At 33.5% G+C, this 26,550-nt stretch overlaps 1 protein-coding gene, 1 long non-coding RNA gene and 1 pseudogene across 2 annotated transcripts; 1 reads left to right on the top strand and 2 right to left on the bottom strand.

Annotated features, from left to right (window-relative positions):
- Window positions 1-1,582: 1,582 nt before the first annotated feature.
- Window positions 1,583-6,157, bottom strand: PMEPCRF (putative pectin pectinesterase PMEPCRF). Its single transcript, XM_085755090.1, has 3 exons — window positions 5,106-6,157; window positions 3,762-3,898; window positions 1,583-2,524 (listed from the first exon to the last, which is right to left on the bottom strand). The coding sequence occupies exons 1-3, from the start codon at window positions 6,068-6,070 to the stop codon at window positions 1,827-1,829; spliced, it is 1,800 nt and encodes a 599-aa protein (XP_085611216.1). The 5' UTR covers window positions 6,071-6,157; the 3' UTR covers window positions 1,583-1,826.
- On the top strand, window positions 2,758-6,401 carry LOC146941325 (uncharacterized). Its single transcript, XR_015032325.1, has 2 exons — window positions 2,758-4,126; window positions 4,835-6,401. It is a non-coding gene; the product is annotated as an uncharacterized LOC146941325 (long non-coding RNA).
- Window positions 6,402-13,464: 7,063 nt separating this feature from the next.
- LOC146941324 (uncharacterized) lies at window positions 13,465-15,687 on the bottom strand (annotated as a pseudogene).
- Window positions 15,688-26,550: the final 10,863 nt, after the last annotated feature.

Genomic DNA, 26,550 nt, shown 5'->3' with positions numbered 1-26,550 from the left:
TGCAGGCTTTTTTTTGGCTTTTTTAAATTGGGGGAAATTTAAAAAAAAAAGGAAAAAGATGAACACCGTGTTGTTCACTGGAGTTGTATTCAGGACGGTAAAGATAACGGAGAGAATCAAAGGCAGCGTAGTAAGGAAGATAAACGGCGTTAGCGGTTTTAGGATCTTCCGTTAAGCATGGATATTCTAACATATAGCGATGGAAAATGAGTTCAAGCATGGATGGGTCGGTTCGGTACCAACTATGGGAACGGTTATGGGTTTTTTTGACCCAAACCATGGTTTGCTAAGTAAGGACATAAATCATCTAGGAATGTGTATTCTGAACAATTTGAGAGTAGATCTAGGTTGAATTTTGGTGGTAGTTTTCTTATGTGGATCCAACGTTGTTCCCACTCATTTTCTGTTGTTGTTGATTTAAGGTTTTTATTTTCTTCGGATTTGGTTGGATTCAAGAGGAGGAAGATAGTGATGATGGAGATGGAGATGTAGATGTAGATGTAGATGTGTGGTTTTGATGGTGCCATTCGAAGAGGATGTGATGAATGATGGATGATAACATAAGAAAATGGTGTTTGAAGCTTCCTCTTCTTTCTTCCTATTTTCTTTTTCCTTTTTTTTAAAATTTCCCCCAATTTAAAAAAGCCAAAAAAAGCCTGCAAGATTAAAAAAAAATAAAAAAAAATAAATATCCACGTGGCACCAAACATAAGGGGTTTGGGTGCCACGTCATCACTGACCAAGTCAAAAAAGCACCAAGGGGCCAAAACTGCCATAGAATCCAAACTTAGGGGGCTGTTTTGTATTTAAATTAGTTAAGGGGCAGTAACCGCAACTTTTAGAAAGATAAGGGGCAAAAAGTGCAATTAAGCCTAATTTTTACTATTATTTCCTTTGTATATTATTATTTATTTAAAAAATTAGTAAAATTCAACTAAAATAGAAACATCATCTTTTTTCAAAAAGCAATATGATTATAAAAGGGGTTTATTTGTGTTCTTTTTTACCAAAAGCATTTGAGTATCTCATATGATAAAAAAAAAATTATAACCAAATATGTTAATATAAATATAAAATTAAACGGAATGATAAAATGGACAAGTAAATACATTTTTCGTTATTCTTTATAACAAAGGACATAGAGGTTCTCAGTCAAAACCAGTTAGAGACCAGGGCCGGCCCTGTGCAAGTGCATCAAGGCCCTTGGCACAGGGCCTAAAACTTAGAGGGGTCTCAAAATTTGTAAAAAACAAAAAAAAACTTGTACCTACGGTCAAAATCCGTCACTAAATGTCCTTTTTCCGTAGGTAAAAATCTAAAAGATAGCAATTTTGCTGTCAATTATGCATTATCCATAGGTAAATGCCTATTTGTCTGTGGGTGAAAGTCTTTAGATTGTTTTCAGTTATTTTTAAATGAAAAATTGTCAAGATTATAACGGGGCCTCCGAATTGTCGGGGACGGCCCTGTTAGAGACACGGTATCATACTATTGGAACAACTTAATTTCTGTCGGTGGAACGAAGATTCAACTTGCAAGTGTACTCTTTTAGACTTTGAAAAAACAAAAAGAAAAAAAGAAAGAAAAACAAAGGTCATGAGATACATGTTATATATGAAACACCTTTTACAACTTATATTTTCTCATTATTATCATTGGGAAAAATAAGCATTGTGCCCGACGAAAACTATATATGTAGTTTTGGTACAATTACCAAATAAAGTATGTACTATAAAATTATATGGGCAAATCGAATCAAATTAGTACTCTGAAGATTGAAATGTATCATCATCTATCTATACTTGCATGCAGCAGCAGAATAGACTTCAAGTGGATAAGCCAGCTACATATGCCACCCCAGTGGAGGGCAACCAAGTGGACCCAGATATGAATTGGGCCACCGTGAATCTATTTGCTTCCACGGTGGATGTAATAACCCTATACCCAGGCCACTTTACTCTTTGTCCAATAGCACCACCAGGTCCATAATTCATGTATTCACCATAATACAAAGTGTCTAAAGCAAATGTTGTATTCCACTCTAACCATCCACGTGGATGTATATGATCCCCCATGTATGATAACATGTACACTGTTCTAGAGTATAGTTTCCATGGACGACCAAGATATGTAGTGAAGTTTCCCTTGGAGGCTTCAAGATCTTGTGTGGCTAAGATTCTACAGTTGTGGATGGATATACCAGTGTTCTGATTTGGGTCTTTTCTGTTTTGGGCAGTGATGGTGTTTTTTTGGTAGGGCATGGGCTTTCTTGCATAGAGGCTGCAGTTTTGAAAAACAACTGCAGCATTGCCAAATATGAAATCTACCGTACCGTAAATGTCACATTCACGGTAGAATTGACGATTTGAATGTGCATACATTGTGTCTTGATATCCAATGACGTTGCAACGGTAAACCACCGCGTGGTCCGATCCGACACGGAGGGCCACTGCTTGGTGCTTTGCTGGTCCGGCGTAGTTCTCAAATGTCATGTCTCTTGCAATAAAACCTGGACCACTTGCAGCTGCACCATAGTATATAAGATTAAGGATTAGTGTTATGGAATTATTATTATATAAGTAAGTGGTTGAAATAGAATTATCGATAGTAGTCTTGTCTTTAGGAATTGTGAAAATTCTGTGTTATTGTGCCGGTGCTGGACAAGAACATGTTATTGTTTATCAATTCGACAAGCAATGCATGACCCACTACACTATCAATAATTTGGTTTTGGGTACTTTTATTTGGTGCCATTAGTTTTTTTTTTTTTTTTTTATCTTTTCAATTGAATTGGTGGTGATATATATAATAAAAAAGTTCACCTTTGATTTGACAATATATTTGTCTTATTTGACTTCCAAATTTTCTCATTATATCATTATGCAATTGTAGAAATAAAGAAAACCATGACAGGTTTTGATTATAAATAAATTAACGTGTCATGAGAATGCTTACGTAGAATTCACTAGGAGAGGAGGAAAAATGTGTGCAAGGTTTTTGTTTTTGACTCAAGTGCAAGGTTTGAATAATACCGGTTGGGTTGTGTCATTATAATTCTCATGAACTTTAATCTACGACTTTAATGAAGATGGTCTTGCCATTGTAAATCTAGTTTATATTTTATTTTTTTTTGACAACAAAATCTAGTTTATATTGACCATGTATTTCTCCTGTATTTTTATTATATTTGGATTGGTAGTAGATGTGAAATCAAGCAAGACTCCCTTGCCTAGAATCACATTGCCTGCCGTATAGGAGAGTAAATAGGAATCTTGAAATATGACAGTGTAGAATAGGCAGCCCACGTTCAACTTGTACGGAGTCTACCTCGTGTCGTGCATGGTTTTGAATTTTAGTTTCATGCTTTTGTTTCCCTTAATTTTTCTAACCATAAAAAGGCCAAAATGTATTCTTATAATAATAAACTACCTTTAGAACCAAAAAAACCTTTCTATGTTAAATTATGTTTTTATTTTGCATAAGAGTTAAATATGATTTAATAGTAAGTTAACTTTTATGTACTTCAAAGATATAGTATTTAGTTTCTAAACATTTAAATTATATATTGTTTTAAGATTAACTAGACACATTTTTATATTTCATTTAAATGATCATGCATGCATCCCTTAATTTTTTTTTTTATTTAAGTACATTCGATAAATTTTAATATAGTTAAAAAATACAAAAACATTGCCAATTAATTTGGTAAAAATATTATGGCCAAAAAATGGGTAAAAATACAAAAGAAAAGGAACGGTTACCAAAGGAAGCAGTGTGAAATGTTGTCAAGTTTTGCATAACATTTTTTCCCCCTGTGATCACTGTCTTTCCCTTTCCGTCTCCTATGATCATAACATTAGTTTTCTTCCTTCCCACCTTTAAATTGTCCTCTTCGTACCTGAAACGTAGTATTAATTTGCATTAATTAAAAAATGTTAATTAGTACGTACTTCTTTATTTATCTACTATAATTGTAGGTTTGTAGCATTATCAATATAGCACTAAACATGCTTAGCTTTCATTTAGTACTAGTACTATTCTGTTAAAGCATCACTATTCACTACACTATCACAAGCTAATTAATTAATTAAAAAAAACATAATGTAACCTTTTGTTTATAAGGAAGGTGTTGTGAAAGTGACTCAAAATTGGAGTTTGGAGGCCAAAATTGATGTTTGCTGAAAGTACAAATCGGTGGCCGATCTGGAAAATCGGTGGCCGATTTTGGCTGCCTTTTGGGAGGCTTCCTGTTCTGGAAAAATCGGTGGCCGATTTTGCGTGCTGTTATTTTTCATAAACGTATTTTTTGGGCCAGATTTGTTACAATTTTATGGGAGTTTCTTTTACTATAAATATAGGCATTGTATCAGTGTAAACCTTGAGATAGAGGGGGCTGAAACAAGGGTTTAGAAAGGCAACAACAAAACTAGGGTTTGTATAGAGTTTGTCTCTTTGGAACAAACACTAGGTTTTGAGGGTTGATTCACCTTGGGAAACACTATTAGGATTGAGTCTCTTGGTTACAGGAAGAGGCTGGGTTTTGGGTAGAATTAGGCGGGAGACTTATTCTTCTAACCCATTGAAATCTCTTTGTAACGTTACTCATCATATAGTGGAACAGAGGGCTGCTCTCTCCCCCAGACTAGGTCAATTTGGACCGAACTAGTCAACAAATTCTTTGTGTTCTCTCTTCCTTTTCTCTCGCTATTGTTTTCTACATTTGGCTTGTGATTAAAATTGTTCCATACACTTTGATTTTGGTTGCTTAATTATCCCTTGCTCCACACATCAAGTTGTTATTGGTGTGAGTTTTTCATCGAATTCGCAACAGAAGGATATATCCAGATAAACATATTTAATATCAAATTCATTTTAAATGAGGATGGAGGCACGGAGTACAATTATTACAATATTATTAAGCTAATCACATGATTACAGTTATTAATACATGAATGATTATTAATGGTCAACAAGTCAATGACGCAATCACACCGCAATGCATACCCACCAATGAAAAATCAACATGATTGAAAAAGTGGAATTTAATGAGAAAAAGAAGAAGAAAAACAGGGAAAAGGACATAGTACTATAATTAACGAATTTACCTTCCTTGTTTGATATAGATAATGAACCGTCGGTTACCATACTCAGGTATCTTCTTAAGAGCTTCCGATATAGTTTTCACCGTTCCGTTACCGTCTTTAGAAACCACCACGTCAGCTTGTATCGCCGTCACCGGCAAACTCAACAATCTCCTCTCTCTTCTCTTCAACCATACCGGAAAATCATCCTCTGGTTCTGGCATTGTCATTAACCTTCTCCTGTTCCCTATCGGAACGCCGGAGAAATCATCACCACCACTGGCAGAGAATATGGCTAAACAATTACTCACCAACTCCGACAAATCCTTTAAGTTATTTGTCATTTGATCCTTAACATCGCCGGAAGTGTCGGCAAACCCCTCGGCGCACGTGTCTTGGTTAGTGAGTGCAGCACTAAGCCACGTGCGGACATCTTCGGTGGAAGATGATGTAAGAGGCTTAACAGCACCATTGGAGGAGGAGGAAGGTGCGGCGGAGGTGAGTGCTCGAGCAAGAGCGTCGACGGAATTGTCTAGTAGTTCAAGACAGTCTGTGTAAGCGGCACGGATGTAAGGGTTCATGCCGACGGTGGAGGAGATAGAGGCTGAGGTGTATAGTGCTTTGGAGAGATGCTGCAGCGTCATGTTGAGGGAAATGTGAACAAGATCTTTCTCAGAAGCCCCTGTGGAGTCAGGGAAATCGAGGAAGTAGTTGATGCAGAGTGAAGGGAATCGAGTTTTGCTGCATGTGTTGGAGATAGCTTGTGTTGGGTTACGTCGGAGAGTAGGGTTTTTTGGTTCGGATGTAGTGTGGGAGTGGATTCCGGTGAGCATTGCGGCAGAGACGGTGGAGGCGATGATTAGTACCACGGCGAGGAGTGAGAAGAAAATGATCTTCTTCTTTGAAAAAGATCTAGGTTTGGTAATGTTTGTAGGTTCGGAGGGTGTCGAGCCACCAGGGTCGGATAGTCCTAACCTTCCGTACTCCATTGTGAAGTGTTAAGTGAAAAAAAAGAGAGTGAGGAAGTAATGGACTTATAGAAGTAGTAGTTTGCTAATTATGCTGTTTGTTGTGATGAGTAATGTGTAATTAATGATAGCTTTTTATATAAATGACGGTGCTTAGTAAGTAGTACTAGACACTAGTGTAGTGAAAGAGTGAAGAACAGTGTAATGTGTGTGTATGTGGATGTTTTTAGTGAGGTTGGTGTGAAGTCTATGTCGACTGAGGAATGAGCTGGCTACTACTTTGAGACTTTTCACTTCCACTATTGCCCACTGAACTCAAAACTCATTATAGACTGGGGGCTTCTTGTTTCTATTTCTGTTTCTATTTGATCCCACTTGCTTTGCTCATTCATTATTAATGTTATTAGGGTGGTGATAAATATGACGTGAGGATGAAGAAATTTGGATCAAGTTAAATTAAGCTTTATTAGTTGTAACACAAAAAGGGGTGGACCATACCGCATGATCATCTTAATTAAATGTATTAAGATAGCTATGATAAATCTTTAACAATTCAATCCTATCCTTTGTTATTCTTTTTTGGTCAAATGCATCTAAAGGTCTTTAAGTTATTCGTTTTTCCCAAAGTGATTCTTTAAGTTTCAAAAATCCTAAAGTGATCCTTTAAGTTTCAAAAGTCCCAAACAAGTTCTTTTAGTTTTTGAATCGTTTCAAACAAGTCATTTTAGAGGATGATGGTGATGATTCAGATGATAGCAACAAAGAGCATTATCCACCATTTGTCATACCTAAAAAGATGCCTAATTTTAAATGGGTGTTAGGAGCCAGATTTGGTACCAAATATGAGTTCAAGGAAGCAATCACCAACTATGTTATCTACAATATGACTTGTTTGAAACAATTCAAAAACTAAAAGGACTTGTTTGGGACTTTTGAAACTTAAAGGACCACTTTAGGAAAAACGAAAAACTTAAAGGACCTTTAGATGCATTTGAACTTCTATTTTCTAGTTCTAGTTTCCATATCACTTTTCCACTTTTCATCATGCCCAAAAGGTGTCGTTAATTCCTTCCACTAATCTTTTTGGTTTGAACCAGATTTTCAATTATCTATAATTCGTCAAAATATTATTTAATGATGTTTTGAATTCAAGAACGCTACACCACATTATTGACGGGTCAAAATCCCCTCCATTTATAACTTTTTCCATTTGTTCCAATTTGGAGAGAGATAGACACATAAAAAATAATGATGGTGGGATCCACTTAGTGATAGGACCCACCACTTATTTTTCTTGTGTCTATCTCTCTCCAAATTGCAACAAATGGAAAAAGTTATAAATGAAGAGGATCTTTACCCATTGACATATTGTTTGTTTTAGGCCTTGGGTTAATTAACTAATCAATTGAGTCCATAGTTGATTTATTAGAATGATAGAGCGACTTAATGACATATATGAGTACTCTATTGTCTAATATAACAAAATGAATAAGGCTCAAGAGAGAGCTAACTCTTTTGCTTTCTTCTATATAATTAAGGAGAATTGTCATTGAGTATATGGCCCTATTTTCCATATGACTTAAGAAATAAGCTCATGAGAGAGCCATTTCACTTTGAGAATCACATACCCTGTATAAGATATCTCTCATTCCTTTTATTTTTACTTTATTTCTATTATTATGTTGAAACCGACTTTGTCATAATATTATTTTATTTGCTAAAATGTAAGTGAATTGAATTGCAACTCCAATTAAGAAGCTTTTGATTTTAAAAGTGGTCTTTGAATAGACAAAATTGAAGGCAATAAACTGAACAAAAATTAAAATTGTTTTCCGACAACTTTTTGCTCTAAGTACAGTTAAAACTCTATAAATTAATAATGTCAGGACCGGAGAAATTTATTAATTTAGAGAGTTATTAATTTATCGATAAATTAATAATTATTAATTTAAAGATTTTTTAAGTAATTATATTGTACATACCAAACAAAAAGGCAAATTAGTCTATGCCTCTTAGAATTACGTTGCAGCGAACCTTGGGACTCAACGTAAATTAGTAACTACTGTGTTCATATGCATAGGAAATCAATAATGACTTTTGAAGTACGGTAAATGTAAATAAGAGGAACAAATGTGTTCAATGTATTCTTAATATATTTTTTTTCAGTTTCTATGAATTATTAATTTATGATTTTCTTGGGACCGAAAATTATAAAGGGATCTCCCGAAAAATTACTATCTTATTATTTTATCGAGTTTTTCAATTTTTTACATTGGCCCAAGTCGGGACCGGACGAATTTATTATTTTAGAGAGTTTATTAATTTACCGAGTATTAATTCAAAGAGTTTCTACTGTACAAACAAACTCTTTAAAATACTAAAATATCTTTTTATTTTCTACTCAATAAATATTTTATCTCACTCACTATCTTTCTCTCCTACTATTCTCCCTCCCAATCCCACCCGGGTCTCCTTTCTCTTTTCAATGACATAGCTAGAAAAAAACTTGAGCGAGCGACCAAAATATTTTTATTTTTAAAAAAAGATATTTAAAGAAAGCTTTTTAAAGTTTTTTAAAAAATTGTATTTATATATATGATTTGTCATTTTTTTGCTATAATTCTTTTAATAGAGATTATTTTTTTTTTTAAAAAAAAACTTCAAATGCAAAATTGGTTTGAATAGCGCTTCATAAAAAATCATTTTAAGTATTTCATCCTTTTGGTGTGACTTTTTTTGGATAATAAAATTTCTATAAGATGCTTAAAATCATAAGCTATTTTGAATAGCTTCTCATAAAAATCATTTTTGAGAGATATCTTTTTGAAAAAAATATATGATTTTTATAATATTAAATTTCTAACAATTAATATCTATGTTAATGGATGTCGAGAAAAAAATCACATTTTTTTGGATCTATAACAAACGAGACCAAAGACTGATCAGAGCTAATACCTATACTAATTTCTCTTTCAATATAAATTGTCATGATATAGTATAGAAACTTTCATGCAAACAACAATAACATAGAAGAAGTCTTAGTAGCAGTCAACAAGAATATAATAATTAACATGTAAGTCATTTTAAGTTTTTTTTCTTAAATTAAGTGTTCATCATGTTCTAAGGGCATGCCCATAGCCCGTCGAGGCTACGGGCTATGCCACTGGCCCTCAAATTTTTTGGGGTATAAAATAATACTTATATAGATTAAAAGTGAATTCTTTTTATGTTGATCATGAAGCTTTAGTGGCGTAGGCGCGTAGCCACTCCCACTTATTAAAATAATACTTATATAGATTAAAAGTGAATTCTTTTTATGTTGATCATGAAGCTTTAGTGGCGTAGGCGCGTAGCCACTCCCACTTATGTTTGAGTGTGTGGTCATGGGTTCAAGTCCCACTAGAGCATAAGTTTGAGTGTGTGGTCATGGGTTCAAGTCCCACTAGAATTTAATTTTTTTTTTATAGTGGGTTTTTTTTGGGGCCCAAAAATAATTTTATTACATCCCTTAAAAGATTAAAATTGGGTTTACCTAATACATCACGGAGCAGTAACTGTTGAAGGGAGACAAGACAGTGACCTAGGTATTTTGTTCAAATGTCTTAAAATCAAGTGAAAAGTTCATAATTTATAGTTACCCAAACAGTTCAGAGAAGAGAATCGACACAACATAATTACCTTCTAATCCCTCTCATGAGTAAATCAACCAATCTAATTGCCAAGTGCAACCCGTTGTTACGTGAATCATAATCATCATCATAGTTGTTTAGTTGAAATAATAAAATCATTGTGGAAACGGACTTTATAACTCTTGTTATTTTGCGTCATTCGTTGTAAATTTGTAATACTTTTTTGTTTTTTTTTCCCATATTAATATTTGTTTTATTTTGAATTAGTCATTGGTCATGCATAGTTCGCTCCAAAAAAAAATTAGTCATGTATAGCAGTGACTAAACGAAAAACAATATTGAATTTTTTAAAAATTGAATAAGCTGATTTATTTGTTATAAGCTGCGTTTTCATTATATAGATTGAAGCAATTATACATTTATATTTCAGTAGTTAAGAGAAGATGGCGATGTTAAAACAACAATACATGATTAGACTAATAATGAAAAGATAATCAACAATGAGTCCTGCCCGCATAACATGCCACGGGATAACATGTGCTGTAATATGTTCATTGTCTGTGGGTTGACATTAACACATGCACAACTAACCCTTATTATGTTTTTGTACAAAATTGTTGTTTGAGAGGCTTTTCAAATTTCATTTTGTTCACTTATATTTGAAACTAGGGTGAGTAAGCCACTTCTACACTTTCTTCCTTTCTAACTAGCATTGGTTTTTAAGTTTTGATTTTATTTAATTTATCTTTTCTCTCATTTTCTCTTATGGTCCCCAATGTTTGGAACTTCTCTATATGAAGTTACATATTACATGAGCTAATTGATATAGTCATATAATTTGATGATATCACCGGCCCTTTTAGCTGTACCGAAAATGATGTATGACATGATCTGTGTACGTTTAATTCCTAGTCAAAGTATTGGCTTAAACTAGAAGAACGAAAGAGAGGGGAAACTCAATCTAAATAGTAGTGTTTTTTTTAGAGAGATGATATATTTTTTTTTTGACGCATTAGAGAAATGATACTTGAACAACCATTTTTTTAACATTTTTGTCCTAATTTTCTCTCTCATACTCGCATTATATTTTTATTTTCTCTCTTTACTTTCTGATTTTTGTGTCAATACCTAAATTTCTTTATGGCTCTGTTTGGTAAAAATAGCGGATAGCTTATAAGCTAGCTGATAGCTTATAGCTGATGACTGATAGCTAATAGCTGATAGCTTATAGCTGATAGCTTATAGCTTATGACTTATAGCTTATAGCTGATAAGCTAATTGAAGTGTTTGGTAAAATTAGCGGTTCAACTAGCTGATAAATGTAAAATGACATAAAAGGACATTCTTAATTCATAATAAAATTTACAACAATTGATATTTAAAATATTTTCTTTTATCAAAATATTTAGAATACTTAAAATTTAGTAGTTTAAATTTATTAATTTAATATATATTTTATATGTTATTATTAAATTAATTATTTTCCACTAAATTTTTATTTTAAACTTTTATTCATTTAAGTTTCATAACGTAACAAAAAAAAATGTATGTTTCTATCTTTCAATTTTATTTTATTTTGGTGGAAAAAGAGGGCTAAAAGCCCCAAGCGAAAAAAAAACTACAAAGTTACATGAATATTCCTAGGCATACAAGCCCCAGAAATATCATCAAAAAGGAGACTCGAAACCTCACTAGGAGGAGTCTCCATGACATGAATGTCAAAAGAATTTAAAGAGAAGCTAAAATTAGCAAGCCAATCAGCACTTCTATTTCCTTCCCGCTAGGTATGGTTGAATTGCACCTGCCAGTTTAACTTTAAAAGCTCTTGAATACGGCACACCAAGGTGGGTGCTTTGCCATTAATTTTGACGTGTAAGTTCAGATTGTAACCTAAGAGGGGGGTGAATTAGGTTTCTAGGAATATTGGTTAATTTTTGAGAGTTTTGCGTTGTTGATAATTTTTCCGGTAAATAATGATGAATGTATGAATGTGGAAAAATAAAAGAGTAAGGGAAGAAGAAAAGACACAAGAGAATTATAGTGGTTCCCCTTTAAACCTTAGGGTCAGTCCACTCCCTTCACACCCCGCGAAGGAATTCACTATGTTAGAATCTTTGTTACAAGCAATCTCACCCCAAGACCCCCTAACAATCTTTCTAACATAAACACAAGAAAGAAACCCTCTCTCTTGATTACAACACAAACACCAAACACTTTTGGTGGACTTTGAATCTTCCCGAATCAAAGAACCTTTTACAACAATCACAAGATAGCACCCCACTATCTTTAACAATAATTCTCACCAACAATGGCAAGAAACTTTACAACAAAGTAATTGAAGAATAACAAATGTATGACTGTATATCACTCTAACAAATGGACTTAATGCTCAGATTTTTTTTTAATAAATGTTAAAGTGTATGCAAAGTTTTCCAAACAATTTGAATGAAAGTTTAAAAGCAAGTGATATTGAAAATGTCAATTGAGATAATGAAAGTTGTTGTGTGTAAATTGCTTTGATTCTCAATTGAATTTATAGAGGCTAAAAAGATGTTTATGAAGCAATACTATTTTTCAAAATAAGTTACCAATGAATATAAACATATTTTAAAAAGGCACCTATTCATAGTGCAAATAAAAATGAATTAGCCGTTGGCACTTAATATGAAAATAGCCATTGTACAGTATAAAAACTGATTCAATGCCAACGGTAATAATGAATTGAAAACATGTTGAAGAAAATTGATGCAATGCGTTACTACACAAAAATGCATATGTATAATTATGCCTTTAAAGAAGAAATTTGCTGAAGCAAATATATACCATCAAAATAACAAATTGAAAAATGCTGAAGCACATATATGGCCGTTGACATGCCTTCAATGTAGACATGTTATATCTTTTTCTTTTGTATAAACAATTTTGGCCAAATAGAATATATGTGCTGAAACAAATTTATTGATGCGTAATTAATTAAATGATTTTTCAAAATCAAAAATAATTTTTCTAATAAAATTATTTTCATGCAAAATCATTTTTATCTAAATAAAACATTGTGAGTTTATGATTTATTTTCAAGAGATTTTTAGGCATTGGCTTCATATGACAACTTAGAAAAAATGTTTGTAATTATTTTCTGAGCATTCTAAGTTGTTCCATAAGTTAAGAATGATAAATCAAAGATAAGGACCATACTTACAAAGAGTATAACCAAGAAGCCTAGTCACTAATCTTTGTTCTTGATCTTCATCTTGTGCCTCCATAGTTTTTCTTCTTTTGTGATGTGAGTTTGTTATCATCAAAACTCAGTCAAGTCTAAGAAGGAAAATCTTCTTCACAATCTCCCCCTTTTTGATGATGACAAACCATATCCTTTTGACAATGTTTGCTCAACTAAACTCCCCCTATCTTGTATATCTCCCCCTTTGTTTTGCAATTGGATAACCTGAAACAATTTAAACACAAAACACAAACATACACTTTCTCCCCCTTTTGACATCATCAAAAAGAAGAAAAAGGGTAAAATCCAAAGGGTCGAAATATAGGAAAATAATAAATTTTATGTAAAAATAATTGATCTTCTTCACAATGAATATTCAATGATTCGCATAGATTTTTAAAATACCATAGCTATGTATATGAATCAACTTATATATTCCTTTTTTTTTTTTTACAGAACTTATATATTCTTTTTGTTTACAATAATTTTCTAAAAAAATTAAATGGTAAAATAAAGAATTTTTCAATTTTTTTTATTTAAAAAAACCGAAGCATCAAACACATGCATCACTTGATATTATTAACATTGTTATAGCCCTGAACATACACAACATGTGTTGATTATTACTTCCAATTAAAATTGAAAAAGTTCTACTACTCTTGCACACATAAAAAATTCAACCGAATGAGAATCAACTATCAAATTTCATAAGCATATCAAGCATTTATTTGAACGAAATGTGTACCTTTAACCATCATCATCAACATGTATGAATGTCCATCTTTCTATCAAAGTTGTAGCATTATTTAACCACAAATAACTCATAAATTGAACCGTAACGAATGATCTTGTATCTTGAAAAATCAATTTTAATTTGACAAGAATTGCATATGATCTTCAAGTTCCTACAAAATAATTAATAGAACCTTTTAGGTACCCATTTTTCTTTGGGTCCTTGTGGGTTAGTACCTTTCTTTATCCAAACATACTCACCATAAGGAACACCAAAGTTTTTTTTTTTTTTGAAAGAACACCAAAGTTTCTTATGCAGCAAGTATTTGGAGTATGACCTTTTATGTTACAATAAAAACATGTTAATTTATGAACATGATGTGAACCAAAATTACTTCCTTTGAAGAAATTTTTCTTAGCATTTGAATTATTTTTCTTAAAAGAATTGTTAGAGTAATTTGTTCTTTTAGAATTAAATTTTTGATTCACATTCTTGGAAGAATTAACAATATGCATTTTCTTGGTTTCTATGTTGTTGGAATTTGCACTTGCTTTAACAAAGACCGTTTTATTGGTGTTTGGTTTATCAAATTTAGAAAAACCAAGCCCGGTTTTGTTGTTTGAATATCTTTGTCGGTTGAGCACATCTTCCAAACTGTTGTGACCTTTTTCAAAATTTTTGATTACTTGATTTAATTCAGCAATTGTTGTTTCATGTTCTTTACATTTATTACATGAAGAACCTTTAACCCTTTCTAATTCTTCTTGTGCATCAAAAGCTTTTCTTTCTAGAGTTACATTTTGTTTCTTTTGCTTAGCACAAGTTTTAGAAAGATTAATGAATTCTTCAAACAATTCATCAAATGCATTTTGTAATTCTTCATAAGAAGGTTTAAAATTTAATTCAGAATCACTTACCTCTTGTTCATCATCGGAGTGGTGTGACGCCATTAATGTTAAATTTGCATATTCGTCATCCTCTGATTCTGAAGATGAACTTATATCATTGTCATCCCATGCAATGTAGGCCCTTCTTGGCTTGAATTCTTTCTTTCCTTTATGGCTACTTTTCCTTGCAAGAGTTGGACAGTCTGCCTTCATATGCCCCCTCTTTTCCACATTCAAAGCATGTGAAACTCTGACTTGATGTAGAAACATCATTCTTCTTGTGAAATTTTCTTTTATTTCCAAATTTAATTTTTTTATCCTTTTTAAGGAATTTTCCTAATTTTTTCACAAGAAGAGTAATATTCTCATCTTCATCAGAACTTTCATCTTGTTGAAGAACATTCGACTCTGCCTTCAAGGAGATATTCTTGTGTTTCTTTACACCTTCTTCATGTTGTTCTAGTCTTGCAAGTTCAATTTCATGCTCTTGTAATTTTCCAAAAAGTGCTGCCAACGACATATTTGAAAGACTTTTCTTTTCAGATATGGCTGTTACTTTTGGTTGCCATTCCCTTGTTAGTGACCTGAGAATCTTCAAGTTTATTTCATTGTTGGACAAGGTTTTTCCAAGGGCTGCAAGATGATTGATAAGATGTGAAAATCTCTTCTGCATGTCTAGAATCTTTTCTCCTGGTTGCATTCTAAACATCTCATACTCTTGAGAGAGGGTATTCAATCTGGAACGTTTTACTTCTTCTGTTCCTTCATGTGTTGTTTCCAAAGTGTCCCAGATTTCTTTGGCTGTTTTGTAGTTAGAAATTCTGAAAAACTCATCCATCTCAAGAGATGATTGAAGAATGTTCTTTGCCTTTTTGTCAAATAACACTTTTTTTTGGTCATCATCATTCCATGATGTTTGTGGTTTGATACCAGTCACACCATTCACAGTTGTAGTGGGAACATAAGGACCATTCTGGACAGCACCCCAAATTTCTTCACCTTGGGCTTCTAGATACGTTGTCATCCTAATTTTCCAAAAATCATAATGATCTCCGGTGAAACATGGTGGTCGGTTTGAATTAGGACCTTCTGCTAGAAACGGTTTAGCGGAAGCCATTTTCTGGATCAAAGAAGCAAGTTATCTTTACTCTTGCTCTGATACCAAATGTAAGTTCAGATTGTAACCTAAGAGGGGGGTGAATTAGGTTTCTAGGAATATTGGTTAATTTTTGAGAGTTTTGCGTTGTTGATAATTTTTCCGGTAAATAATGATGAAGGTATGAATGTGGAAAAATAAAAGAGTAAGGGAAGAAGAAAAGACACAAGAGAATTATAGTGGTTCCCCTTTAAACCTTAGGGTCAGTCCACTCCCTTCACACCCCGCGAAGGAATTCACTATGTTAGAATCTTTGTTACAAGCAATCTCACCCCAAGACCCCCTAACAATCTTTCTAACATAAACACAAGAAAGAAACCCTTTCTCTTGATTACAACACAAACACCAAACACTTTTGGTGGACTTTGAATCTTCCCGAATCAAAGAACCTTTTACAACAATCACAAGATAGCACCCCACTATCTTTAACAATAATTCTCACCAACAATGGCAAGAAACTTTACAACAAAGTAATCGAAGAATAACAAATGTATGACTGTATATCACTCTAACAAATGGACTTAATGCTCAGAATTTTTTTTAATAAATGTTAAAGTGTATGCAAAGTTTTCCAAACAATTTGAATGAAAGTTTAAAAGCAAGTGATATTGAAAATGTCAATTGAGATAATGAAAGTTGTTGTGTGTAAATTGCTTTGATTCTCAATTGAATTTATAGAGGCTAAAAAGATGTTTACGAAGCAATACTATTTTTCAAAATAAGTTACCAATGAATATAAACATATTTTAAAAAGGCACCTATTCATAGTGCAAATAAAAATGAATTAGCCGTTGGCACTTAATATGAAAATAGCCATTGTACAGTATAAAAACTGATTCAATGCCAACGGTAATAATGAATTGAAAACATGTTGAAGAAAATTGATGCAATGCATTACTAAATAAAATGCATATGTATAATTATGCCTTTAAAGAAGAAAAAAATTATAAACCTAAGAATAAAATTATAAACTATAAACTTTTTTGTCGATCCAATAAACTATAAACTTTTTTTTTGAGCAACAATAAACTATAAACTTAAAAAAAAGTAACGTAACAATACATATTTTTAAAAGAAAAAAAGTAACAAAACAGCGCATATAATAAATTACGTTACTTTTATAAAATCCCTTTAAAAAGCGTAACAATATGACATATATAAAAACACCCCAAAAAAATTATATATATATATATATATATATATATATATATATATATAATATGTTAGTCAAAACAAAATATATAAAGGTAACTTAAACATATTATAAAGGGATAGAATTGGTTTTTAGATAAATCAATAAGGGTAAAATTGGAAGAAAAGAAAATAAGCTATAAGCTATAAGCTCAAACGCTACTTGAATTAGCTTCTGAAAAATAACTTATAAGGTCGTGAAATAAGCTATAAGCTCGTGGTGAAAAACCATTACCAAACAGAGCTTTTTTTGTCAAACGAGCTTATAAGCTATAAGCTCATTTGATGGTCTTACCAAACAGACCTTATATGTTTTGGTTGTCCAATAAGTTATCCCAACAAAATATCGTTCAAATACATTCCAATTTTTTTTTTTTTATCTCCATCAATACCTATAAATAGGATATATATTCAGAATTATGACCCACTACAAAGTGGAGGTTCATGGGTTGTTCATGTATCATTCGTTCAGATAAATGAGGACCACAAAGTGTTTGCTAGAATTAAGACTTGTAAATAAGGCACACTAGCCATTTGTAAATATGAACCCACTTTTTCGCTCAAAAAAAACGTGACAGCAAGCTAAAAAAGGTCCATCATCATGATTACTGTTTTAATGTTCCACACATGATGTTGGCGGTCATTTACGATTGTGCATTTTATGAAGTATATCAGACAAAAACGTGTTTTAGTATAAGAGAATTAGATAAGGTAGTTAAAGCGTCACGAGTGATGTATACTATCTTATGTTTGTGGTCGAATAGTCACACTAACCTTGCCCGGAAACAAGAATTTTACTCTCCACCCAGTACATTTTGCTCGCGCTCTGCATTGCTTCCAAATATACTATTGCGTTAGTTAAGTCACGCAGCGTGACTTAACTAACGCACGTTGTAAGCAATGCGTGACTTAAGTCACGCACCACTGGCCTATGCGCGAGTTAACTCACGCACGTTGGCCGGTGGTCTGTCCTCAAGAACACACGTTTTTTGGACGTGGTCAGGTTTTCAACCTTCAATCCACACGTTTTTAACAAACTTTACACGTTTTTTTACCACATTTATGGTAGTTACAACATAGGCTCCCATTTCTACCTATAAATACCCCTCCATACTTCCCTAATTCCTCACACCATATTACTTTCTTCCCCTCCTCACTCTCTCCCTCTATTTCTCTTCTTTTTTTTTCTTTTCGATATTCTCTTTGGGGTAAAAAGTGATCAATTTTCGTCGGGGTAAAATAGTGAGTAGCCGACTTGGGGAAGTGATCGACCCGTGAGATAATTTTAAACCTGCTTTTTTAACCGCGGAAACTTTTTACCGTGGGTAAAAAGAACTTCTTGTGGTGAAAAAAACCAGATTTAAATTTAGCCCAAGGGTTGATGATGTATTTTCCCCAAGAAGGCTGCTCACTATTTTACCCCACGAAGATTGATTACTTTTTACCCCAAGGAGAAAATAAGTAGATATAGTGAATAAGTTCAAACTTATTGTATGAATTATTGTAATGTATGAATTATTAATAAAATAAGATATTATTTATGCCTCAATTTTGTTCCTTTATTTTATATTTGCTTTTAGTTTCTAATGTTGTATTTACCTTTATTTATATTTGTATTTATTTAAAGAATAATATCAAATCAATAATTTAGAATAAAGTTAAGAAAATAATTTAGATTAATGTAAACAAAATAATTTCAAAATAAAGTTAATAAAATAATTTTGAAAAAAGTTAATAAAGTTAAGAAAATAATTTAGATTAATATAAACAAAATTATTTTGAATAAAGTTAATAACATAATTTGAAAATAGTAAATAAATTTAAAAAAAAAGTAGCCTTGCGCCACTTAACTTGCGTCACGTGACTTAACATGAGCATTAATTTACACTTACGCAAGTTAACTAGCACAAGGGCATTTTGGGCATGGCTGCAGGGTGCGAGTAAAATGTGCTGGGTGGAGAGCAAAATTCCAGAAACAATGTGGGTTGGCAGTACAAGAACAACCCAACGAAGAACAAGCCCATATGAAACATAAACAGGTCTGACTACCTTCAAGACTACTCTTAAAGGAGGAAGGAAATTAGAGGAGGAAAAGAATAGTTCATCAACATAAGTTAAAGGAGGGAGAAGAGAGAAAAACTCTTTGAGTTTTTGGTGTGAGCAAAAGTGAGGAATGGAAATTCTATTTATAGGTGAGGAGCCACCAATGAGTTTTAGATCCAACGACCAAATCTTTTGACCGTTACAAAATTAATGGTTTGACCTCTCCTCGTAAATGAACAATAATTAAGAAAGTTGACATGAGAATACTTTTTAACTCGCATTATAACATACTTGTGTTTCAACAATTCACAATAAAATAAAAGTCTATATGTGAACATCAAGATTGATGATAAAAACGTTAGCAATGGGTTTCATTTGTGGTTGTGTTGTTGTTTCAGTTTGCTTTATTTTCTGCCATAGTTACAACTTACGAGACATCCAAACATTTTTTTACTTGTGAGTTTTCTTCCTCTTTGGCTTTGGTTGCAAGTTATGTTTTCTTGCAATCTTAGATGTTAGATCCATTGCATCCATTTTGGTTTGTTGTAAGAGGAGTTGGAGCACCCAAATTGGTGATATGCTACTTTCAGCTATCATTGATGTCATTTGGGTTTTTTTTTTTTTTTTGCCATTTGGGTCATTTTGTTTGAAAGAGTCATTTAGGTCAATTGGAGTGTTGATAACCATGTTTATTTTCACGATACCCATTTTGCAGAAGAAAAAAAAATACTCTTCTCCTATCAATATTTGCTCACTCATAACCAAAATTCTCAAAATACCTCCAACGTGAGTTAAGTCACGCGTTACAGGTCAGCGAGAGTTAACTCACGTAGTTGCTGATATACCAGCATACAACATTAATGTTATGCAATCAAGTCATTAATGACCCGTAATCTTTACACACTCATAATTTAACCGAATTACGTCAGTTTAACAACATAATCACACATAAACGATCCAAGTTACAAAAATCTGTCGTTAACGATGAGTGTAGAATCTTGCTTTTTGACGATTTGCAATGATTTGGAATGAGGATTTTGATCCAAAAAATCACACTTTTGGGTTTTTTTAGGTGGAGAGGGAAAGAAAATGGCGCTTGGAGTATTGACTGATGGATTTTGTACAAAAACAGTAAAATCCCACAGCGTAAGTTAACTCGCACAAAACGTACTTAGCGTAACTTAAGTCACGCAGAGGTACTTTCGTCAATTAAGTTGGAATTGTGCTTTTTGTTATGAGAAGAGCAATTTTCTAATTTGCATAATGCAATTTCTTTAGATATTGTTGTTCATAACATAATAGTAGAAAAAACACTTTTTAAATCTAATGGGTTTTTAAATCGATTATAAATCCAACTTATAGATGGTTGATTTAGTATATGTTTCTTTTTAAGTTTTTACTTAATCCGATTTAAAATCTATTAACTAGATCTGTTGGTCACATTTTAAAAAGGTTTAAAATATTTCAGTTTTTTAGTACACACTGAACCGATATAAAATCACCCATATTAGATCTTTTACCCGATTTAAAATCTATTTATTATTATTTTTAACTATTTTTTCTTTTATCTTCCCATAGCATACATGAACAGAACTTTATACATAGTTATTGAATACAAAATATCATGTTAGACCCTTAATTTCATACGGACTTCTAAATAAATTGATTAATACAAAGAGCAATGCTATATCTCTAGAAAAATAACATCAAGAATTCTTCAAGAATAAAGAGTAGCCAATCACAATGCACTATTTGCCACAATTCAAGGAGGTGTGGCTGGAAAATAGGAAGTGGACAAATAAATCATCCAATTAAAATTTGCCAACTGTGTCTTGAAAAATTCTTGAAGCTATTTTTCTTGAGAAGTAGCATTTTCCTAATACAAATTCATCCACAAAATCTAGACGGTGTCATTGTTTCACACCTAATATAACAATTGACTTAGTTCAATTATGTCAAATAAATCCAAGAATCGATGTTATTAAATAATTTTGACACAACTTATTGAAAAAAGAGTTATAAATGCATCGAGCAATTGTAGCGAGTCTTTTATTTATGGACAATTTTTTTTTTTAAGTACTCTTATAATTAGGGACGAAAAAAGTAATTGGAAAATGCTAACGAATGTTCCGGAACACTCTTTGAACCATATGATATGAGTATGTAACTTCAACAACCTCTTCAATATGCATCACGCGATTTTACTTAACATACAACAAAATTTTCATCATCTTAATAATAAGAACTAAGATTCTTTGTAGTGGCTTTAAGGTGAGGTCAATTGTAGACGGTTAGACCAATCTAAAAATCTAAATAAAGTAGACATATTTAACGGTTTACAACCAACTGCTCCATAAGTATTAGATGTAAGGATTCAATCTATTGTATATGTGATCACATTCACGCACCATATATATATATATATATATATATATGAATCCATTGTATATGTGATCACATTCACGCACCATATATATATATATATATATATATATATATATATATATATATATATATATATATTATACAGAAAACATGGTCGTGATTCATGAATACATGTTCAATTTTTTTTTAAAGGAATGTTCAAATTTTGTAAACCAACTAGAAGCCATTCCAAATTTCCCACTTTAAATTCATTTTTCCCTTTAGAGAAAAAAAAATTCAGAGAGCTGTGAAATGCTACAAGAAAGTGAATTAATTAAAGCAACACGGTGGATTCTAGGGTGAGGGATCAATCAAGTCTCTCACCGGTGGAGCACCTAAAAATTACCATCAGATTAAATCAGTGGTTCAGATTTGTTGATATTATAAATGAGAACAACAATACATCTCCACACACAATTGTGTCTCTATCACAATTTCTTCTTCATTTGCTTCTTTTCCTACTTGCTCAAATCTGCAGAAGTTGCTCCACGAAGATGTAAATTATATGAAAAAAAATTAATTTTGCAATCAATTAACTTCAGAAGAACAAGCCTTTTAAAAAAAAAAACTTCACAAGAACAATGGTTTAGGAAATTGATTCAATTTTAACCTTTAATCGATCTATGATGCTAAAACCATGAAAAACAAAACAAAGAAGCAACCAATGCTTAATTAATTAAAACAAAAAGCAGCCATATGCGTAATTAAATTACATCATCCATGGTGTGGCTAATGTTGTTTATGATAATCTACCAATAATTCTATTTCCTTCATCTAAACACTGAACTTGAGAGGACCCACATGAAATATAGATTATTTTGTCAGAAAAGTTTTGATTTGCAGCAAGAATCTTGATGACATACTGTCATTACGTAATTTTTAGGACTTATTGTGACATTTTGATAGAGTTCTCATGCAATTTATACTGTTCTGGAGTGCAAAAAGCTTAAATATTGAAGTCTGTTCGAAGGAAATCGCGCCACGCCAATTTCAAGCCGTGCTGCGATTTTTGAAGCAAAATTACATCCTCCCTGTTTGAGGGAAATCGCGGCACGCCTATATACATGGCGCGGCGCGATTTTGATGGGTCAGGCCCATGACTTCTATAAATACTGCACTCAGCCAGAAGAAAAGGGGTTACGATTTTGGAGAGCAAAGTGCGATTTTGAGACATCGGAGACGGCTAGAAGGGCGATTTCTTCAACCTTTTACCAATTCATGTATGTTTTAATTATTTCATTGATTATGCTATTTGTAAACTCGATTATGAGTAGCTAAATCTCTTAGAGATTAGATCCGAGATGAATCTTTGTAACCCTAATTGACACATGTTGCTGTGAAACTCTATTTTGTTTATGAATTCAATTCTAGTTTATGCAATTCAATTGTTCTTAATGCTTTTTATATCTTGATCACATATAACTTGATTTTGTGAGAATGAATGACCACTGACCATGGCTTTTAACTTAGACCTAATTGAATTGTTCTAATAAACAGGGTTAGTCTAGGAATAGATAATCGTTTGTTAGTGATAATAGGTTAACGTTCGGTAAAACCTTCAAGAATTATTAGACCACCTAAGGAATTAGGGGCTGTAGTTTAAGAAGAGGGTCCTAACTCAAGGGATTGATTAGGGCTATTTTGTTAATCATCGTAAATTAGAAAAGGATTCATAACAAATAGGTGCAGTAGACCAATTAGGGGAACTTAGAGGATTCGACGGATCTGATCTCATCTTTCTCTCCATATTTTCTTAATCAAATCTTTATTCTCTTTTATTTGATTTCATAAAATCAAACCAAATCTTCTGCCTAGTGGCAAACTAAAAATAAACTTTACACATCCTAATTATATAACGAAATTGAATTATTGAAGTTAAAAACAGTCCTCGTGGGATCGATATTTTTACTACTTCGATAGTATTTGGTGCACTTGCCAGAGATCTATCAAGTTTTTGGCGCCGTTGCCGGGGACTGTTGAATTATTTCAACAAGGCAATTACGTTATAATTTAGGGTTTTTGCAATTTAATTTTCTGTTTTTAATTTTTATTTTTCTGTTTTCATATTCACTTGATTACTTTGTGTTGTGCAGTGCTACTAAGGTATTTTGCTGTTTATGCGAGGTAAACAGAGCTCAGACGACTTAGAGTACGATCCGGAAATTGAAAGGACTGCTAGAGCACTTCGGAAAGCTGTCCGGTCGCAAAGGTTAGCTCAGTCCGTTCCACCGGGTGTTCGAGAACAAATACCGGAGCCACTCTCAACTGAATCTGAAACGATCTCTTCTCCTAAATCTGCAACTATGGAAGGAGAAGGAGTTGTACCACCGAGACCTAAGCTAGGAGACTACGGATTAGCCACTCATCGCGGTCAACTGACCCATACTTTTCAACCAGCTAACCCCGTAGCTTTCGACATCAAGACAACTGTCCTCAACGGTTTGAGGGACAAGCAATTCGATGGGACTGAAGCTATGAGTCCTCATGAACACTTGAGCCGCTTTGCTGAAACCTGCGAGTTTTGTGTGCAACCAGCCACCGTGACGGAAGCACAAAAGAAACTAAGTCTATTTCCTTTCACCTTGACGGGAAGAGCAAAAGATTGGTTGCTAACAATACCAAACGGGACTGTCCAAACATGGGAAGAGTTAGAGCTGAAGTTCTTGGAGAAATATTTCCCTATGTCTAAATATTGGGAAAAGAAGATGGAGATCTCTAACTTCAAGCAAGGAGAAGGTGAATCATTGTATGATGCTTGGGAGCGATTTAACTTACTTCTTAAGAGATGCCCGAATCATGAGTTCACCGAGAAGCAATACCTCCATATCTTCACTGAGGGGGTAACACCAAACACTAGAATGTTCTTAGATGCTTCCGCGGGAGGTAGTCTCAAGAGCAAAACTGATCATGAAGTTCAAGCTCTAATTGAAAACATGGCTGGCAATGAGTATCGTGATCAAGCTAAGAAGAAAGAAAGAGGAGTGTTTGGGGTAAGTGAGCAAACTGCTATCCTTGCTAACCAAGCAGCTATGAACAAACAAATCGAAGCTCTAACTAAGGAGTTTCAAGGCTTCACTTTGGCTCATAAGCAACAACAAGTAGCTGCAGTCAAGTGTGACTTATGTGGTGAAGAACATCCCAACGGTGAATGTGTTCCAGAAGGATCAAGTGAAGAAGCTAACTTCATGGGAGGTTATCAAAGGCAGAATCAATACTACAATTCAGGCATCAATAAGCATCCAAATCTAAGCTACTCAAATAACAATGCTTTGAACTCTCAGATGCTCACTCCTCCTCAACAACAAAGGAAGCCATCAGCTCTTGAGGAAACTATGATGAACTTCATGAAGATGACTCAAGGCAACTTTGAAGAGATGAAGAAGAGTCAAGAAGCTGAAAGAAAGAACAATGAAGCTTCTAGGAAGATGCTTGAAACTCAACTGGGGCAATTAGCTAAGCAATTGGCTGAACAAAACAAAGGCGGATTCTCAGGTAACACTAAAGACAACCCTAAGAATGAGTCTTGTAATGCTATTGAATTGAGGAGCAAAAAGGTTTTGACACCTTTAGTTCCAAAAGCTCCAAAGAAGGTTGATGATGTAGTTGAGGTGGAGGAGAATGATGTAGTTGAAAAAAATGATGAGGGTGTAGTTGAAAAAGAAAATGATCATGGAGTAGTTGAAAACGAAAGGAAGAAAAAAATAGAGGGAGAAAAAAGTGAGAAGTTAATTGATGAAGATTCAATCTTGAGGAAGACGAAGAGTCAAATATTAAAGGATGGAGACAAACCACAGGTTATTCCATCATATGTGAAGCTTCCATACCCTCACCTTTCGAAGAAGAAAGAAAAGGATGAAGGTCAATTCAAGAAGTTCATGCAACTTTTCTCACAACTTCAGGTGAATATTCCTTTCGGCGAAGCTCTTGATCAAATGCCGTTATATGCTAAGTTCATGAAAGACTTGTTAACCAAACGAAGGAAGCCTAAGGATGATGAGAACATAGCACTTTCTGAGAATTGTAGTGTTATTCTTCAAAAGAAGCTGCCACCTAAGTTGAAGGATCCTGGTGCTTTCACTATCCCTTGTTCAATTGGACCGGTAGACATTGGAAGAGCTTTATGTGACTTGGGAGCAAGTATAAACCTGATGCCTCTTTCAATGATGAAGAAGCTTAAGTGTGGGGAACCAAAACCAACAAGAATGACCATTACTTTAACTGATCGGTCAATCTCTTATCCTTTCGGTATACTTGAAGATGTGCTAGTCAAGGTTAATGACTTGGTGTTCCCAGCAGATTTTGTGATCTTAGATATGGCTGAAGATGAGGATATGCCACTCATTCTAGGAAGACCTTTCCTTGCAACTGGACGTGCTTTGATTGACATTGAGAAAGGAGAGCTAATGTTGAGATTCCATAAGGAGCAAGTAGTGTTTAATATATTTGAGGCCATGAAGCACAAAGATGAAAATCCCAAGTGTTACCGGATTGACATTGTTGAAGAAATAGTTAAAGATGACTCTTGTGAACATCAACCAACACACCCTATTGAACGTGCAATTGTGAATTCTATAGCAAAAGGTGAAGATGATGAAGATCTTGAAGTAAGTGATTGTGTGAAGCAACTAGCAGCAAGCAAGCAAGAGTTGGGTCCGGTAAAAATAGAAGAATTAATGGGTAAGCACTTTATGGATGCTCCTATTTTGAGTGGAGAAGGAGAGAAAAATCCAGAATTAAAAGAACTCCCTTCTCACTTGAAATATGTTTTTCTCACTAAGGATGCCTCTAAACCAGTAATCATCAGCAATACCTTGACACCTTTGGAAGAAGAAAAATTAATGAGGGTGTTAAGAGACAATCAAGAAGCTTTGGGGTGGAACATTTCTGATTTGAAAGGTATTAGTCCAGCTTATTGCATGCATAAAATACACATGGAGGCTGAATACAAACCGGTGGTTCAACCTCAAAGGAGACTTAACCCAACAATGAAGGAAGTGGTGAAGAAAGAGGTGCTGAAGTTACTAGATGCAGGTATGATCTACCCTATCTCAGATAGCTCATGGGTAAGTCCAGTTCATGTGGTACCCAAGAAAGGAGGAATGACGGTGGTAGCAAATGAGAAAAATGAATTGATACCTACCCGCACCGTCACTGGTTGGAGAATGTGTATAGACTACCGGAGGTTGAATACCGCAACAAGAAAGGACCACTTTCCATT

This window comes from Medicago sativa, chromosome 3 (assembly GCF_051527215.1).
Source record: "Medicago sativa cultivar Bolivia chromosome 3, Bolivia_mono, whole genome shotgun sequence".
NCBI classification, from domain to species: Eukaryota; Viridiplantae; Streptophyta; class Magnoliopsida; order Fabales; family Fabaceae; genus Medicago; species Medicago sativa.
Note: the sequence above shows the minus strand (reverse complement) of the source record. Positions and strands in the feature narration are given on the sequence as shown.

Excerpts from the sequence above, each read along its gene's own strand:
- PMEPCRF (XM_085755090.1), bottom strand. The coding sequence starts at position 6,070 with ATGGAGTACGGAAGGTTAGGACTATCCGACCCTGGTGGCTCGACACCC. Across the intron at positions 3,899-5,105 it reads ATCTATATCAAACAAGGAAG|GTACGAAGAGGACAATTTAA; the intron begins GTAAATTCGTTA and ends ACTACGTTTCAG. Across the intron at positions 2,525-3,761 it reads ATTTCACACTGCTTCCTTTG|CTGCAAGTGGTCCAGGTTTT; the intron begins GTAACCGTTCCT and ends ACTATGGTGCAG.